The 18,429-nt window shown below is 31.7% G+C and overlaps 1 protein-coding gene across 1 annotated transcript; it reads right to left on the bottom strand.

The window, feature by feature from the left end:
• Positions 1-8,734: 8,734 nt before the first annotated feature.
• LOC111713499 (chymotrypsinogen A-like) lies at positions 8,735-11,014 on the bottom strand. Its single transcript, XM_023488366.1, has 2 exons — positions 9,997-11,014; positions 8,735-8,739 (listed from the first exon to the last, which is right to left on the bottom strand). The coding sequence occupies exons 1-2, from the start codon at positions 11,009-11,011 to the stop codon at positions 8,735-8,737; spliced, it is 1,020 nt and encodes a 339-aa protein (XP_023344134.1). The 5' UTR covers positions 11,012-11,014.
• Between the last annotated feature and the right edge of the window lie 7,415 nt (positions 11,015-18,429).

Below are 18,429 nucleotides of genomic sequence, written 5' to 3'. Positions count from 1 at the left end.
CCGAGCGCTGCGGCTAGGACAGGCTGCGGGCCGAGCGCTGAGGCCCTAGGTCATTTTACCCTATGTCGTTTGACCCTATGGCATTTGAACCTAGGTAGATTGACCTTATGTCAATGAATCGATATTATAAAGTGTTATAGAAAATAACATAAAATATTACAAATTATAAATGTTTGAGTATTGGTGCACTCTAGCCAAAAAAACTACAACAACAAAATATTTTAAAAATTTATTATTAAAGGGTTGAAAAAAAATACAAATACAAAAGCATTTGTTATCAAATATTCGCATTGGAAGTATTCATAATTGATTGAAAAAGGATAAATACAATTTAATTTAATATGTAGGTTTAGTTTAAACTTTGCTTTATTTGACTGGATAATATAATATTATGGTCCAAAATCCAATATTCAATAAATCTATTTGCCAAAATGGTTACACCGAATATTGATGAATCGTCACAATTTAATAATAAAGGACAAGTTTACATGGTTTATAATTAAATTAGGAAATTAGGCCGCTTGGCACCCCCCTTATTCTAGTAATTGTTTATGTTATTGTATTTTCTGGTTTTACAAAGTAAATAGTTTTACTAAACACTTATTAAATCACTAATTTAGTCTAAAAGTCGGGTTTAAGGAATTTCAGCTCGAGCCGAAGTTTTTAAATCGCGGGCTCAGAAGGGCTAATTTTTCTACTTTCAATGTTAAACATTTTTTCATAGATAAAACTGTTAACAATAATTTTCTATGGAATAAACATTATTGTGGGACCTAGTTGTAAATATTAAGGACAGCTCATAAAAAGTATATTTTGGAATATATTTTATGAAATTCTCCTCTAAATCCCCATTACTGTGATGTCAGTCTGTGTGTTTAATATATAATAGTAGTTTACAACACTTTATACCATCACTATTTTATAGTCTCCCCTTTATACCATTGTTTTACTGTCCCCCCTTTATACCACTGTTTTATATCCCATCTGTACAATTAAATCCCACAGTGCAGGAAATTAAACATATTCAAATGTAACGAGAAAATTTGGGGTTAAAAAATATTCTGAAATCCAACAAAAAAGTTGTGAAATTCAAACTCTTGAATTACTAACTCCTGAAATTCAAACTTTTAAAATAAAACTCCTGAAATAAAACTCCTGAAATGCAAACTCCTAAAATACCCCTGAAATACAAACTCCTGAAATGTAAACTCTTAAAATACAAAATTCCTGAAATACAAACTCCTGAAATATAAACTCCTGAACTTCAAACTCCTGAATTACAAACTCCTGAAATACAAACCCCTGAAATACAAACTCCTGAAATATAAACCCCTGAAATACAAACTCCTGAAATACAAATTCTTGTAAAACTAACTCTTGAAATACAAACCCCTGAAATACAAACTCCTGAATTTCAAACTCCTGAAATGCGAACTCCTGAAATGTAAACTCTTAAAATACAAAATTCTTGAAAAAAAACTCCTGAAATATAAACTCATGAAATACAAATCACGAAATACAAACTCCTGAAGAACAAACTTCTAAAATCCAAAATTCTGAAATACAATCTCCTGAAATACAAACTCCGGAAATAAAAATTTCTGAAATATAAACTCCTGAACTTTAAACTCCTGAAATACAAATTCCTAAAGTTAAAATTCTGAAATAAAACTCCTGAATTATAAACTCCTGAAATATAAACTCCTAAAAACACAAATTCCTTTTTATGTTGCAATTGAAAAAATCAAATAAATAATTTAGAAGAATAAAAATAAAATTAAAAAAAAAGGTTTCAAGGGTACCAATGTGAATCTAACATACCATCTTATTAATGGAGGGTCACTAGAAATTGCACGAACAGTCCGCTTTTTTATTTCTCCGTAATTTTTTCCTGTAGATTCAATTCAAGTGTTTGAGATAATAGATTTTAAAGCAAAAACACCGTGGAGTTTCTTTTAAGGTTTTACGTCATAAACCAGCATACAACTTTATGACTATTTGAGTAAGGGGTGGGGGGGGGGGGGGTGGAGGGGGGAGAATGACATCACTGGTTAAGTTGGCAGAATTTACGCAGTTTCTGAAGGAATGCTGATAAAAGATGGATAAGTATAGCCAACAACAATTTACACAGTTTTGAAAATTGGTTTTCAAACAATGAGACCGGAGCTGAAAACTTTAGAATGAGATATTCTTAATCCTGATCGCTTAATCTGAATATCTAATGTACAGGTTTAAATCAAAAAGTCTCCTGTCTTTTTAGTGCGGTTCAAGTCTACGCGGCGTAAAAATAAATCAAAATGATTAAAAAACTGTAAATGTTTTGCAAAAAAAACAGACTTAAATCATATGTTTCAATTTTTAAGAATTAAAAAAAATATTGAAGCTGTTTTTTGTCTTTTTTGGTGAATTTTCGCAAACAAATTTCGCGAAATTTTCACTTTATTTTTTCGCAAAATTTTCGCATTATATCCGAGCCAACACAATACGAACAAAATAGAAGTCAATGATTTGAAGACTCAAATTTAGAATTTGGAGTCTTAGCAAGAAGTAAAATTGGAGATTCTTACAAGAGATATTGAAGAAAAAGATTCAGGGAAAGAGACAACAATATTCATTATCAAAAGAAAAATTTAATTGTATTAAGATAGCAGCCATCTTTATTAAGTTCAGATATCAATATCCGTTAAGTTATATTTTTTATTTCTATAAATATTTTGCTTATTATTATCTCATTATATTCATGCATTTTTGTTAATAAAGTCTATTTTTTAACTTTAGTTATTTTTGAGACATGGTTGACTTTAGATTGTTTGGCAACACCTTGGGCATTTTACCGCTCTAACTGCTTTTCTGTAGCCCTTTACATGTACATTTTAGCACATAAAAGCAAAATATTGGCAAAATTCTCATAGAATTTAAGAGTTCGCAACCTTTAAATCACAGTGGTTACTGACTTCTAGAAAACAAATATTAATAGTTCTTAAATATAAAATGTCTTACAAACAAAGCGTTTAACAATTACAAATTACACCCTTAAAACTGATGGTCTCTTGAAATAATGCGTGCAGTTCCAACTTGAATGTTTTCTGAAAATGTATTTTCACATCTTTAATTGCCAACATTCAATTGTGGCGATAAACCTTGTCTCGCAGTAAACTTGGTTTTGAAAATTGAATTAACTTTTTTCGATTTTATTTTTTGTTAATATTTAAAGATTTTGTAAATCGCACCGTTTTGAGCACTTCGGAAATAATGTTCTTTTAAAAATGGAGAAAATGAAACTTTCATGTTAGAGAGAAAAAATAAGAAAATTATTCAAATTTTAGTAAAAAACAAAAAAACCCAATGATAAAATTTGAATTAAAATATACTGAAAATCTGAATTAAAATTGGTTCATCAACTTTGGTTATATCACAGTGTTATCATGCTTTTACAAACATGGATGTAAATATCGTTTATAAAATACATTTTATATTTTATAAAACTGGCTTTTACCAGATTGGAAAGAACGGCAAGATAAAGAGCGATCATCCATTTCAATTGAAAACATTTGTCAAATTACAAGCAAATTGTAATAGTATGTTTCATATAGGGATTCAAAAATGTCTAAGTCTATCCATGTCGGGCTGCTTCAAACCTAGTAACCCCCCCCCCTTGCGCAAAAATTGAAAAAATTTTTGTTACGCGACGAAATCGTCAAGTTCTGAACTCCCTCGCCAGTTCTTCATGAAAATGAAGAAAATGGTGTTCATCTTTAACCCTATTCAGGCTGATGTCTGGCTTACCCAAATAGTCTAGGGGGGGGGGGGGTTCCTAGGGACCCCCCCTTCTATTTCCTTAATGTAATACAAATCTATAACATTTGATACATTTTTGGATAATGGCTCTACTTAAATAATCTGCCAAAAAATTTGAAAATTTGCAAAATATTGAAATTTTATTGCAAAATCAAGTTATTAAGCAAAAAAGTGCAAATAAAGTCCCTTTGCCACGGCGAATTCAAATATGCAAAAATATTGCAAAATTTTCTAAAACTGAATTTGTATTCAAGGAAAACTGAAAATGTGCAAATTCTTTTTAAAGGCATCTGTGCAAAAATTTATGCAAATTTCTTCGCTTTCTATTTGTTCAAGGCTTTCTAAAGAGCTATAAAAAGTTTAAATCCAATGACCGGAAATGGGTTAAATATAGATTTAGTAGAGTAAAGGTAAAATAAGGCATTCAGGCAGTATGCCTGAGGACACAGGCAGTTGGCATAAAAGCCCCGCTTGAAGCCTAATGTGAGGGGCATGAGTTAGTTAGAAAAGTCAAAAAAAATCGAATGCCTCAGATCAATACTTTTTGAGTTGACCTCTAAAAAAATGTCAGGGGAGGTCCTGAATCCGGAAAAGGAGATGTGCTTTAATTTTGTGAAAATTATATTTTTAAATATTACCAAAAACCAAATATGACATTTTCAGGAAATGCAATTCGGAAATTAAATATCCATTTAGATATTTTTTTAGATAATTGGACTAATTCGGCAAAAAATTGATAATTTCTTTAAAATTTAACATTTTAACATCCTATGCAAATTCAAAAGCCATATCCGTTGGGAAATAGTAGATACAGATTATTTGCTTTATGTTTTATTCTTAATAATTAGAGTTTGGAATGAGAAAATTGGATCACACTTTATTAACATGGGAAACAATTCTGATAATACTTAACTTAGCTATCTTCATTTTGATACAATAATAATAATAATAAAAATTTACAGATTTGCATGCTTTCATAAGAGAAATTTTATTAATTTTAACAATCTAAATTAGTTTGAGAGAAACCCTTTTAATTTTAACCGACATTAAACCATCGCTGCACAGAGTCATGTCAGTTAACTTAACTTGGTTCTAATCGGTTCAGCCGTTTAAAATTTTAATGGATCTAAACACACAACCTTCCAATCAATGTTTAAAACCGACATAAACTAAATGTTTAAATAGCTCTTTATGCCTCGAGTAAATGAAATGATTGCATTGAAAGATAAAGGAGACACGGTATAAAATTATAAAATATCTGAAATATTATCAGATTGACATTTTTATTGTTTGTCCCCTTCTCCCCTTCTTCCCTTCTCCCCTTCTCCCCTTCTCCCCTTCTCCCCTTCTCCCCTTCTCCCCTTCTCCCCTTCTCCCCTTCTCCCCTTCTCCCCTTCTCCCCTTTTCCCCTACTCCCCTTCTCATGTTCCAGAATCTAGAAATTCCAGAACATGTGTTCCCCCCCCCCCTAGGGGGCGGGCTCTTTTAATATTCCACAGGCAATCTACATTTTACATTGCATTGACCTCACCCAAACTAAAAGATTAAGAAAATAAATAGAATATATTCTGATTCACAACAATACCCTACCAAGCTAATTGTCTGATCAAATATTGTATTAAATATCCATGTTTCCCATTTTGAAAACTGATTATTTTTATTTGTGGTTTCTCTACAAAAGTGACTTTTGCATTTCTTGCTTCAGAAACGATGGAGAAATGTAGGTTTCTAAGGTACATCGGACATGCCACTCTATAAATGGAGGGTCACTTGAAATTACGCAATTATTTTATTTAAGTATAATTACATCGTATAAAAAGATACTTTAAAATATCACTTTTGCCCTTAACTAAAAAGTTTCATTAAAAAAAACTTTAATCAATACTGCCTTCAGTGTAAATATATATTTGATATCATAATTTATAAAACAGTATGTATCGATCCCATGAAAATATAGATGTTTTTTCTAAATTTTTCTAAATCTATATTTTTCATCCTTTGAAGCTTACACCACAGTATTAAGAGGAATCCAATAAAGAAAATTATATAAATAATTTATTAACACTTGTAATTTGGAAGTGTGTGTCTGATCGAATTATTTACAAAGTGAAAAAGGCATAAATATTTTTTTAAGTGGTTTTTATGGGGGGCACAATGTTGTCAAGGGGGCAAAACAAAAAGCTAATTCCCCCCCCCCCACCTCCCCAGAATATAAACTAGAAGACAGTAGATTAGGGGGGCGGGGAATGGAACAGAATTAAGAACTGTTTAGTTCAGAAATATACAAATAGATGTCTCAACACATAGCTTTGTTTAGTTCAGAAATATATAAATAGATGTCTCAACACATAGCTTTGTTTAGTTTACATCTCCTTTTCTTAATTTATCTTTTCTAAACTCATAAATTCTTCTGTTTCTTTTATATTAATGATAAAATAAATAATGTTACTTTACAAAATATATATATTCAAATAATTAGTTCTTTCAGTGGCGTAAATAAGAGGGGGTTATTGGGGTTACTTACCCCCTCCCCTATAATCCGTTGGGTAATAACCCCCCCTCCCTAGAATCTTGGGGAAACAAAACATCGTCGTTTAGTAAATTGATCTTCATTTTAAAAAATTTTAGAAATTAGAAATTATAATATAAACAAAGACAATATTTTTTCAAAGTTTTGCAGNTAGCGCCCCACCCTGAAACAACTGCTTGCAGGCCTACATACAGATTATTTGGATCAGTAGGTAGGCAGGCAGGTACAACATTGGCATTAAATACAACATCAGAAGATAAGCGGAGCATAGCGGAATAGAATTAAAATATTTAGGAATTTTAAAATATTTTGGTTAAAGTAGTATTTGCAAGATTTATGTAAAGATTTTATATATTATATTTTTATCACGCTCTTTTTTCGTTTTATATAAGTATAATTCTCAAAATATTAAAACTTGCTGTAATAGTGTTTAGGCCAGATTCAGAAGTCCATTTCTTCAGTAGACAATTTTATATTATCCATTTATAAACCTAGCTTTATAATTTTATATTATCCATTTATAAACCTAGCTTTATAATTTATATATCCAATTTTATATTATCCATTTATAAACCTAGCTTTATAATTTTATATTATCCATTTATAAACCTAGCTTTATAATTTTCTAACCATTTTTCTTTTGATTTCTTCAGCCTAAAACTAACAATTTTTAGATGTTCGTTTCTTGAAAAACCAAAACTATCGTTTTTTCAATCATTTTTTAAAAACAATGCCCATCCCTACTTATCTAGCTACTTACCTTAAAGGAATTGAGTCTTTGCCACAAACTCTGATTATTAATCACTATATCTTTGGAACAAAATGTTTTAGACCTTAGATATTTCAAACTATGAATTTTGTTAGATCAAATAATCTGAGTTTGAAATATCAAAGGTTTACAACATCGGGTTCTAAAGATATTCGGGTTTAAATATTTAATTGTTCCGAAACTCAATTCCTTTGGCTGCAAGCCTGCAAGGTTGCACTACACCAAAAAAAGATATACTTGGAGACACAACAATCTTATTAAATATATAACTGGATTTGTTGATATTGTTCGATTTCTGATGTATGCCGACATCACGTCCCATACCCTTCCAGGGGGAGGTACTGTTCCCCCCCCCCACCTCCTTGTGACCGCAGAGAAACCAGATCTAGTAATTATCGATAGAATGGAGGAAAAGATGGATATTTTTAAGCTTAGTGTCCCATTGGGAACAAATATCAAAAAAGCCAACGCTCAAAAGTTGAACAAGTATGAACATTTTATCACAGATGTAACAACCTGGGATGTGTCTGTTCATCCTTTTGAAATCGGCTCAAGAAGTTTATATCACCATCAAATAAGGCGATTCTAAAGAAACTGCATAAGTTCTGCAAACCCAGTGTTAGTTTCAAAGCAATGTGCGAAAATCTATCAAGCCTTGCAGTGCTGTCATCATACCACATTTTCAGAAAACGAAAAACACTAGACTGGGACCAAGAAACCCCTTTTATGAAAACCACCTCTAAATAGCTATAAGCTATACTCATGCTAAAAGTCTTGTATTGCACCTGTTTTTTGGCAAACCCTGTCAATTATAAAATTCGATATCCAGAGAAAAGAGTTCTCAGACAATACAGAAATGGGACAAATATAGTTTAGAAAGATTCCAATAGATGTCACTATAATATTGATTTTACTGGGCATCAATCTTTTTCTTCATAAACAATTTTAACCAAATTAATACTACTTTTTATTGGTTTTCACTTACTTAATACGAAAATATTAGTATTTACATTAAATAATCTAGCTTTTAGTTTTTAATCTGTCTTAAATATTGGAGTGTTTTTATAAAGTCACTTGAATTCCTCAATTCTGTTGTAATATCTTGCTAAATGTACCTTGCTCACTTAGTCTTAGCCTTGTTATTGGCTATTGTATTTTGATAAATGTACCTTGCTCGCTTAGTCTTAGCTTTATTATTGGCTATTGTATATTGATAAATGTACCCTGCTCGCTTAGTCTCAGCCTTATTATTGGCTATTGTATATTGATAAATGTACCTTGCTTGCTTAGTCTTAGCCTTATTATTGGCTATTGTATATTGATAAATGTTAAGACATAGTTATATTTAATTCAGCTTAAAGCTAATAATGCACATAGTATGAAGTATTATATATATGATATATATATAATATATGATATATCTTGGAATAGTTAAATTCCTCTTTCCTGTTATCAATAGTTAATCCATCTATGCCAGGAGATGTTTTCAAATTTATTTTTGTTTGTTGATAACCATATAACCATACTAAACATTATTTTATTTCCAAATTCAGAGTTTAATGAAAGGCTAGGAGTTGACATGACCCTTTATTTTTAAAAAAGTAGCATGTCCAATTAACAGCTGTACCCTATAAACTTTAATCTAAACAATAATGTGTTTGATGATGAAAAATTGTCCATTGCTTTTGAACAACAAAAGCTATGATTGTAAGAGTACGCTTTTTCAACAAAGAATTATAAAATATTAATATTAACAAATGTCGATGATGGTTGGAATCAATCATCCATACTTAGCAACTCTGCCGGGTGTTTACATAAACTAAAACTCCTTTTTTAAATCACAAACGAATGAAAAAAAACCTTTAAAATTGATATTTTGCTTTTATGATAAAATGCATTTATGTGTTTGTATTTTAGTGAACATCCTGTGTACTGTGTGCGCATTTTTACATATAGACTCAAGGTTAAGACTACGTGATAACTTTGGAATCTTGAAAAGATGATATCAGCAGTCAAAGCCGACCCTTGCCCAGCTCCAGAGTTCACAAATCAACTCTGTACCACAAAAAGGGCATTTTATTGATATTTAATAGCTATTCAAATCCCGAATTCTATTTTAAGGAGCTTCTAGCTGTACCCCTACAGCAGCAGCCTTCAACAGTCCTGAACCAGAAAGCTTCAGAATCTAAGATTCATCTATACCAGCTTCTAGCTTCTAGCTACAGCAGCATCCTTCAAGAGTTCTGCACCAGAGTAGCTCAGGGTTCTAGGATTCATCTATATCAGCTGTTTAGCAGCTCCCAACAGATTTCAACTCCACAGTTTAATAATGCTCCCATATATTCCATAATAAGTTTTCCATAAACATTTCAAACCCCACCATATATCATTTAATTAGACATAAGGTTTAATAAGATATATATAATCCATACATTAGATCGGACAAATTACTTTTAAGGGAACCGTTGTGAATCAGAAATTATACTCTATCAATGGAGGATCATTTGAAATGACGATTACAGTCCTATTAAACATATTCATTGTTGGCTGTACTTTTATTTTATTTTCAAAGCTCCTATAATATCTCAAGGGATAGAATGGTGACCAGCTATTTTATATGAAAGGGAAATAAAGGATTTAAATTAAAAAAAAGAGCTATGTTCCTCGAAAATGTATCAACTACTTTTTAGGGGGAACCACCCCTTTGCATTTGGGGGCACGCTAATTTGTTATCTAACACACCTTATTTTGAATAAATTCCAAAGGGATTAAGTTCAGGGGTCAATATAATTCCTTTTTCAATCCCATTTGGGATTGACAAATTTGAAAGAAATGGGGGCAAATTCTTTAATTGGGGGCAAATTTTTTTTATATGATAATTTAAAAAAAAATTGGGGGCATTTTNAGTTTGTAACTCTAGCATATACTCCAGCAGTGTTAGTAGAAGCACAACCTATACCATAGGATACAACACCTACTACTGTGTATCTTCCATCCTCCTTGACAACCAGAGGTCCACCACTATCTCCCTGACAGCTATCAGTTCCTGCTGCATAAGCACACATCCTTGTTTTTCCAATATTTCCATAAGGTCCTAGGCAGGTTGAATCAGAGTTAGCTACAATTTTAACTGTAGTTTCCTTCAGCAAATCACTTGTAGACCCTCCCGATGAAGTAGCGCCCCACCCTGAAACAACTGCTTGCAGGCCTACATAAAGATTATTTGGATCAGTAGGTAGGCAGGCAGGTACAACATTGGCATTAAATACAACATCAGAAGATAAGCGGAGCATAGCAATATCATTATTTGTAGTCTGTTCATCATAGTCATCTCTCATAATAATATTGGCAACAGGAATATTCTGTTGTGGTATTGTCTCGATAGCAGAATTAAGACTGTAATCTCCAATTTTGACCAAAACATTTGAAGCAATGTTAGCTCCATCCTTAATACAGTGCATTGCAGTCAAGACATACCTTTTATTGATCAATGTACCTCCGCACATACCACAGCCATCAGCAAAACAGGGCTGAACAAATACTTGATATGGAAGCTTGTTCTGTGGGGTAACTACAGATCCACCAACAATTCTTCCAGCTGCTGGACTAGGATTGCTCACAGCATATCCACATCCACAATCTGTTGTAGCTCTGTCCAAAGCCATCTTAGGAGTCAGCAGACTGGGATCAACAACCTCAGTTTCATTCATAAGAAGCTGGACTTCAAGCTTTGGAGTCAATAGGCTTGGATCAATTTCTTCAGTATCATTTACAAGAAGTTGAACTTCAAGTTTTGGCAAGATATTCCTTGATTCGGTTTCATTGCTGATCAAGACAATATCAAGCTTAGGTTGAATATTTTTGGCCTGGGATACTCCAGCCAACAGAAAAGTCAAACACAAGACAGATCTCATCTAAAAATGTTTATTTTTGCCATCAAAGGAGTTGAGTTTCTGCTACAGAATCAGATTTTTTAATCCCTATATCTGTGCAACCCTTTTTTTTTGACCTTTGACATTTCAAACTAAGAATTCTGACAGATCAAACATTCTAAGTTTGAAATATCAAAGGTTTACAGCATCCGGTTGCATAGATAAAGTAATTAGAAATTTGGAGTTTGTGGTAAAAACTCTAGTCCTTTAAATTCAACATCTAAGCCTCGATGCTTGTATAGTGTCTTTAACCCTATCCCTGCTGGGGTACTTGAAAACCAGGTTTGATGGCCAAATATGAAAAATGATACATCATTGTAAAGCTCTTGTGCTCTACTTTTAGAATCTGCAAAAAAAAATTTGCAAATTTGCAAAAATTGAATTTTTTATGGCAAAATCCAGTTATATAGTTAAATTTTAAAAAAATTGGTCCAAAAAGCTAAATTTTATCAAAATCTTACAAGTGAAAGTGGGTCAAAACGAAGATTTAGTTTGTTAGATTTAGTTATAACAATGGAAACATCATAAAAGCATAATGGAGGTTAAAAGTTATAAATGAATACAACAAAAAGGCCTGATTTTGAATGTCTAAAATAATGATATTACTGCACCTTGGGAGAAGTAGGCTTGAGTAACTTATTACAGAAATCCCAGCAGTATTTATACCAATATAACACTTGTGTGCCTATTTGCTCAATTACACAAATACTTAGTTTTACAAAGCTTTGAAAGGGATTGCTGACATAGCAGAACAAACCACTGAATATTGATTTTATCTGGACTGAACTGGTTACTACATACTATTGATTCAATGAAGGGAGGAAGGGCAGCCACAACAATTTCTAGTCCGAGCCACATTCTCTTCGTTTTTTCGTCCGAGCCACCTCAAAATCCTTGTCCATACAATATTATTTTTCTTAAGTGTCTAATCCTCCAATATAAAACTTTTTTTAAGAATTGGCCCACGTTAGGGCATAAATCAAATATTGAATTTTTGTAAATCGAAAAAAATAGTTTCAATTGAATCAATGTCCTCAAATAAGTTCACCTTTTCATGCGCATTTTCAGATATTCCTGGTGTAGAATGCCACAAATAATTTAAAGTTTATAGAATTTTAATCTATTTTGTTTATTATAGCGAAAACCATTGATTTTTTTGGGGTTGTTCCATGGAGAAAATAAGAGGCATGAGGTTTGGTTTGCCAAATATTTTGCTTTTTTTTACATGAAGAAGATTAGCCAGTCCGGAGGCAGAAGAGATTAAGTTTTACCCAAATAAAGTTTGATATCATTCTCAAGTCTTTAAAGATTCCAACATGATGTAATCATTGTCTATCCATATTTAATGCCATAATGCGGCCAGATTTATTAAACATAGTTTATCTTCAAAAATTAGAAACTTTCAAACACATAATAATCAAAGGACGAGGATTTCTGGGACTAGAAAATGAGGAGAACGTGGTTCGGACAAGAAATTGATGTGGCTGGCCTTTCTCCCCTCATTCAATACTAACAAAACATGTAACAAGTTCTACAAACTAGTTGCATGTATACAAACATGTAACAAGTTCTACAAACTAGTTGCATGTATACAAACATGTAACAAGTTCTTCAAACTAGTTGCTTGTATACAAACATGTAACAAGTTCTACAAACTAGATGCATGTATACATATATGTAACTAGTTCTACTCAAATAGTTGCATGTATACAAACATGCAACAAGTTCTACAAACTAGTTGCATGTATACAAACATGTAACAAGTTCTTCAAACTAGATGCATGTATACAAACATGTAACAAGTTCTACAAACTAGTTGCATGAATACAAACATGTAACAACTTCTACAAACTAGTTGCATGAATACAAACATGTAACAACTTCTTCTCAACTAGTTGCATGAATACAAACATGTTACAACTTCTACAAACTAGTTGCATGAATACAAACATGTAACAACTTCTACAAACTAGATGCATGTATACAAACATGTAACAACTTCTACAAACTAGTTGCATGTATACAAACATGTAACAAGTTCTACAAACTAGTTGCATGTATACAAACATGTAACAAGTTCTACAAACTAGTTTCATGTATACAAACATGTAACAAGTTCTACAAACTAGTTTCATGTATACAAACACATCTTTTTGCCTTGCGATGCTTCTGTGTTTTCAAATGTATTATTTTATGCCTTTTAACAATTTTTATTCAACTTCAGGCAACGCTATGTTATTCAATATGGTTTAATTGTATTTTAAATGCATTTTGTTTAAAAAAGATATTTAAGCCCAATTTAGCAAAGAAAGGAAAATGTGTGTACCACACCTATATTTCGTCCGGAAATGATGTTTTCTTATTTTACTCCTCAACTGCAACTTTTAGGTGATAGTGCGCTGTGTCTTTTTATGTCCACTGTTACACTGTACCCTCATTAAAGATATTCTTGTTATAAAATAGTTTAAACCATTATAATCAACATGACGTGGCTCAGCATTCTAATGTAATGATTTAAAGTATAACTTTATGAAGGATTTCAATGTCATTAAAATTAGATGTTTTTTTTTAATAGAAAAAAATGGTATGGACAAATAAAAAACATTTTTACTTATAAATAATGTCATTTCCACATTAGAAATCGTTAAGATCTTAACTTACTACATTGACGACAAGAAAATTTAACAATGAGTAATGACCATATTTTTTCAAAGTTTTTCAGAGTAGATTTTTTAAAGATTTAAATAAGTAACATTTTTTTCCTCCTAGAGTAAAACTATTTTTATGTTACTTAAATAAATTCAGTTTTTTACAGATCTTTGTCGTTAATGTAAAATGAATGACTATAATGAAGTATATAAAACAAGGTGAAAGCTGAAAGGTATTTAATGTAAAATGAATGACTATAATGAAGTATATAAAACAAGGTGAAAGCTGAAAGGTATGTAATGAAGCCTTTATTAGATTGAGTTTGTAAATCCCAGAAATGAGTGGAAAATGAAAAACAAACCCAATTAAAACCAATAATTTGATATACATCATGATATTTTTCTAGGGGGGGGGGTGCACTTGTCCCCTGCTTTTAGCTCTGGGTTATACTTAGAACTGCTACAGATGAGACTTCGTATTTCTTGAACCCTTTTAGGACCCTTTTAGGACCCCTTTAGTGTCTGTGTTCTTTTTAGATAAAAAGGGGGGAGGGAGGGGGGCTCAAAACATAGATATATGTAATCTCAAAACTACCAGTTTACAACATTTATAACACAATAAGTTTAGAAAAAATAGAAATGAGTCTGAATAGAGAAGGAATATAAACAAAGGACAACTAGTATAATTTCCACAAGGATGAATCATGAAGATCAGAAACTAAAAAATCAGAAATGGAAAATACGAGGAAAGAGGAATAATTGAGTAAAGAAGAATGGAAGAAGGAGTAAAGAGGAATCTATTCAAAACATGCATTTCTATTTTTAGATCTTGAACTAATATATACTTCTCACAATTTCCTTCTAATCTTACTTTGTAGGCTAAGACAGGAAGAAAAAATGTGTGAGTGTTTAGTGTATGGTTGTGTGTTTTTTGTATGAACCTTGAATTAAGGGTGCTTGGTGCCCCTCAAGAATTTAGATCTTATATTTGATTGGAATGGAAGATTCCCTTAAAAACTAGAAATAAACATAAACTTGGGATGACGAAATTTTTAATTATTCAAAAGTTACTTGTACTGTATTTCATACCAGGAAGCAGTTAAACCATGCGTACATTAAGTTGTACTACTTTTCTTTTTAACCTCATTGGCAATAGAGAAGTTGTTTAACTATAGGCAGATATAGTTCAACCACTTCTCTAGTTAACCTCATTGGCAATAGAGAAGTTGTTTAACTATAGGCAGATCTAGTTCAACCACTTCTCTAGCTAACCTCATTGGCAATAGAGAAGTTGTTTTACTATAGGCAGATCTAGTTCAACTACTTCTCTAGTTAACCTCATTGGCAGTAGAGTAGTTGTTTAACTATAGGCATATCTAGTTCGACTACTTCTTTATCGTTTATTGAATCCCAACTAAAATTGTTCTTCTAGTGTTATTAGATGTATAAACATTTGATTTTATTGACTTAGCGATCGTTTTTAAAACGATTAACAACCCTAGCCACAACAGACAGTAAACAACAGCAGACAGTAAACAACAACAGACTGTAAACAACAACAGAAAGTAAACAACAACATAGCAGTTAACAACAACAGACAGTAAACAACTGCAGACAGTAAACAACTGCAGACAGTAAACAACTGCAGACAGTAAACAACAACAGACAGTAAACGACAACATAGCAGTTAACAACAACAGACAGTAAACAACAACAGACAGTAAACAACAACAGACAGTAAACAACAGCAGAAAGTAAACAACAACAGACAGTGAACAACAGCAGACAGTAAACAACAACAGACAGCTAACAACAACATAGCAGTTAACAACAACAGACAGTAAACAACAGCAGACAGTAAATAACAACATAGCAGATAACAATAGCAGATAGTAAAAAACAACAGACAGTTAACAACAGCAGACAGTAAACAACAACAGACAGGCAGTGTGAAGGGAAGGACTGTACTAGGACTGACTGTACAAGGACGGACTTCACTAGGATGGACTGTACTATGACGGACTGTACAAGGACGGACTTTACAAGGACGAACTTTACAAGGACTGACTGTATAAGAGGGTTGGTTCTTTTTCCCTTTGATTTATGTTTTCTGCCATGTATCGAATGATTGTCAAAATAACGCAGGCAACGCTGGCCACTTTGTTTATTTAGTTGAAATGTTAAAATACTGTAATTATACTGAAAATCTTTGAGAGATATAACAAAAATATTTAATTGTTTTCTTTCAATAACTTGAATTTAACAATCAAATATCTTTATCAATAGTTGGCTAAGCCTTAAAAATATTGTAATTATATTCCATTAAAATTGTGATTATGATGAAAAGAAATTAGCAAGCATTTAGTTAAAAAGTTTTCTCATATTAGTTATATCAATTTAACACGATTAGCATGTCACAAATTTGATTTCTTATTAAAGCTCTAATTTTTCACATTTACATTTTTTTTAAATAAGGAATTCTTTAAAAATACCACTTACGAAATATAAATATATATACAATAATATATACACAGCAGGTGATTTTTTCATTTTTGAAGTGTTAACAGTTCTAAGGTTATAATTAGAGAACATTTACTAAAGATTTCCACTCTTATTTTTTGTTTTACAAGGACATTCTTATTGAATTTTATAAAATTTTGGAAAAAAATAAACATTTTTCCATCAATTTTTCAAAAGATTTAATTTTTTTCAAGAAAAACTTTGTTTCGCGGATTTTACTTTCGATTTCCTAAAAATATTTTTGAATCCCTTTTTCTTTGCTCCAAATCCGAACAAAACAAAAATTTTAAACTTTTTATTCAAATCATCGATTATTTAACTCATGTATTGTTATTCTGACACTATCTTGGAATCCATCTTTGCCTGGAAAACCAGGCCAATGAGTTCCCCAATGAAAATTTGAGGCAAATCAATCAAGGAGTTCATGAGTTATGATCAGACTTCCAAACAAACAGACAGACAAAAGATGTCCACTATATATATATATATATATATCAGTTGAAACGCAACAATCTTCTATATTTATATAATCCATCATATTGCATGAAAGGTTGTATAATATATAAACACTTCTGTAAAGCTCCTTTCCGCGTCTTAAATTTAAGTCTTAGAAGTTCATAGATGAACTTGTTCCAGTAAACATTTCTCTATAATATTTATCTTGTGAGTCTGTGAGAGGTTGGGTGATTTGAACTTATTTCTCTTACATAACAATTCGAGTGAATTGTGAAGAGAGGGGGTGGGGGGCTTTTTATCACAGTTTTTAAATTGGATTCTAACGATTTTTTAAAGCAGAATTGAAAAAAACATGTATTATTATGTTTATAAAAAGAAATTTTTCCAAGATTAAGCGACTGGGAGTGTGGCGCACTTCTGTAATCCTGCTTCGGGGGTATTGGTGAAAACTGCCCCAAAATCAAAATTTGGGTTATATGTCAACATATCCGTGCGTTTGTGCGTTATCTTTTCTGTTATTTGTGATAATCTTGAATCAAAATAAAATCAGCAATCCATGTTTTTCCTTGCGCCAGTGCATTTTCAATCAAAACTTTGATTTCAATTGAAAAATATCATTTTATTTAACAAAAACGTGCGTTCTTGCGCCGCGTAAGAACGCATGAAAATGACACTTGGAAAAAAATTCGATAATGTATGTCATTTCCTTGCGCCTGTGCGTTTTCAGTCACATCTTTCATCTTTATGATCAATTTCTTGATCAGTATTACCTTTTGTTTTTAATGATGTTATCTGTAAAACAATTTTCTATTCGGTTTCTGCAATATTTAATTTGCACTTTTAGCATACATCATTTAACTTTTAAGTAACAATATTTTAACAATATTTAAACAATATAAAGGTGCAGAATCATGTTATTTTGTTCATAAAAATAACAGGGTTAAAGTTCGAGTTTACTCCATAATAATATAAGGTCTGAAAACTTACTGAGTCAAGCGAACATTTCCCTGCAAATATTTACTTAATTCGAAGGATGGAGCTTCGAAAGGTGACATTTTCCTGTACTTAATTCGAATAAAAAGTGTCGGAAGTAGAAGATACATGGAACAGCGATTAATATTATTTTTTAATTTTACTCCATAACGAACACAGGATTTAGGTTCAAGTTTTCTCCACAGTACCAACAAGAGAATCTCGTGAGAACCTGAGGGAAATCGTGAGAGAACTTGAAGAGAACCTGGAGAGAACCTGGAGAGAACTTGAGAGAACCATGATTGGTTGTAAGTCGAAGATACTTCTCTTTTCAATTCCAACAATTTATACTCAGGTCTATTTTTTTTGTGAAACTTGAATTGAGAAAATAATCAATCTTTAAATAGAAATCTAGATTAAGATTTATTCCAGAGCATACAAAGCTTTTAAGGGTACAGTTGTAGGTGTAATTTTAATGACCAAGGTCAAAAGAAATCAAATATTAAATCTAACTTTAATTCTACTGTTTTTCATTCCCATCTAGATTTTTTTGGCAAAGCCACTTTCGTTCAAAAAGTTTAACTAAAATTTAATTGGCAAACATTTAAGGACCAGAAGTTTTTTCCTGAGAGTATTATTAACTAAATTACCTCCTATATTTAGTATCGTTAAAATGGTTAGACAATTTGACTGATAAACCTGAGGAAATAGGAAGTTGATAATTAGGCAAAGCAACTTTTTGCAAGTGAAATGATATATTCAGGGTGGCCAAAATGTACGGATTGTACGGATTGATTTTTTTTA

Source organism: Eurytemora carolleeae, unplaced genomic scaffold (assembly GCF_000591075.1).
Source record: "Eurytemora carolleeae unplaced genomic scaffold, Eaff_2.0 scaffold1421, whole genome shotgun sequence".
Lineage (NCBI taxonomy): Eukaryota > Metazoa > Arthropoda > Copepoda > Calanoida > Temoridae > Eurytemora > Eurytemora carolleeae.
Note: the sequence above shows the minus strand (reverse complement) of the source record. Positions and strands in the feature narration are given on the sequence as shown.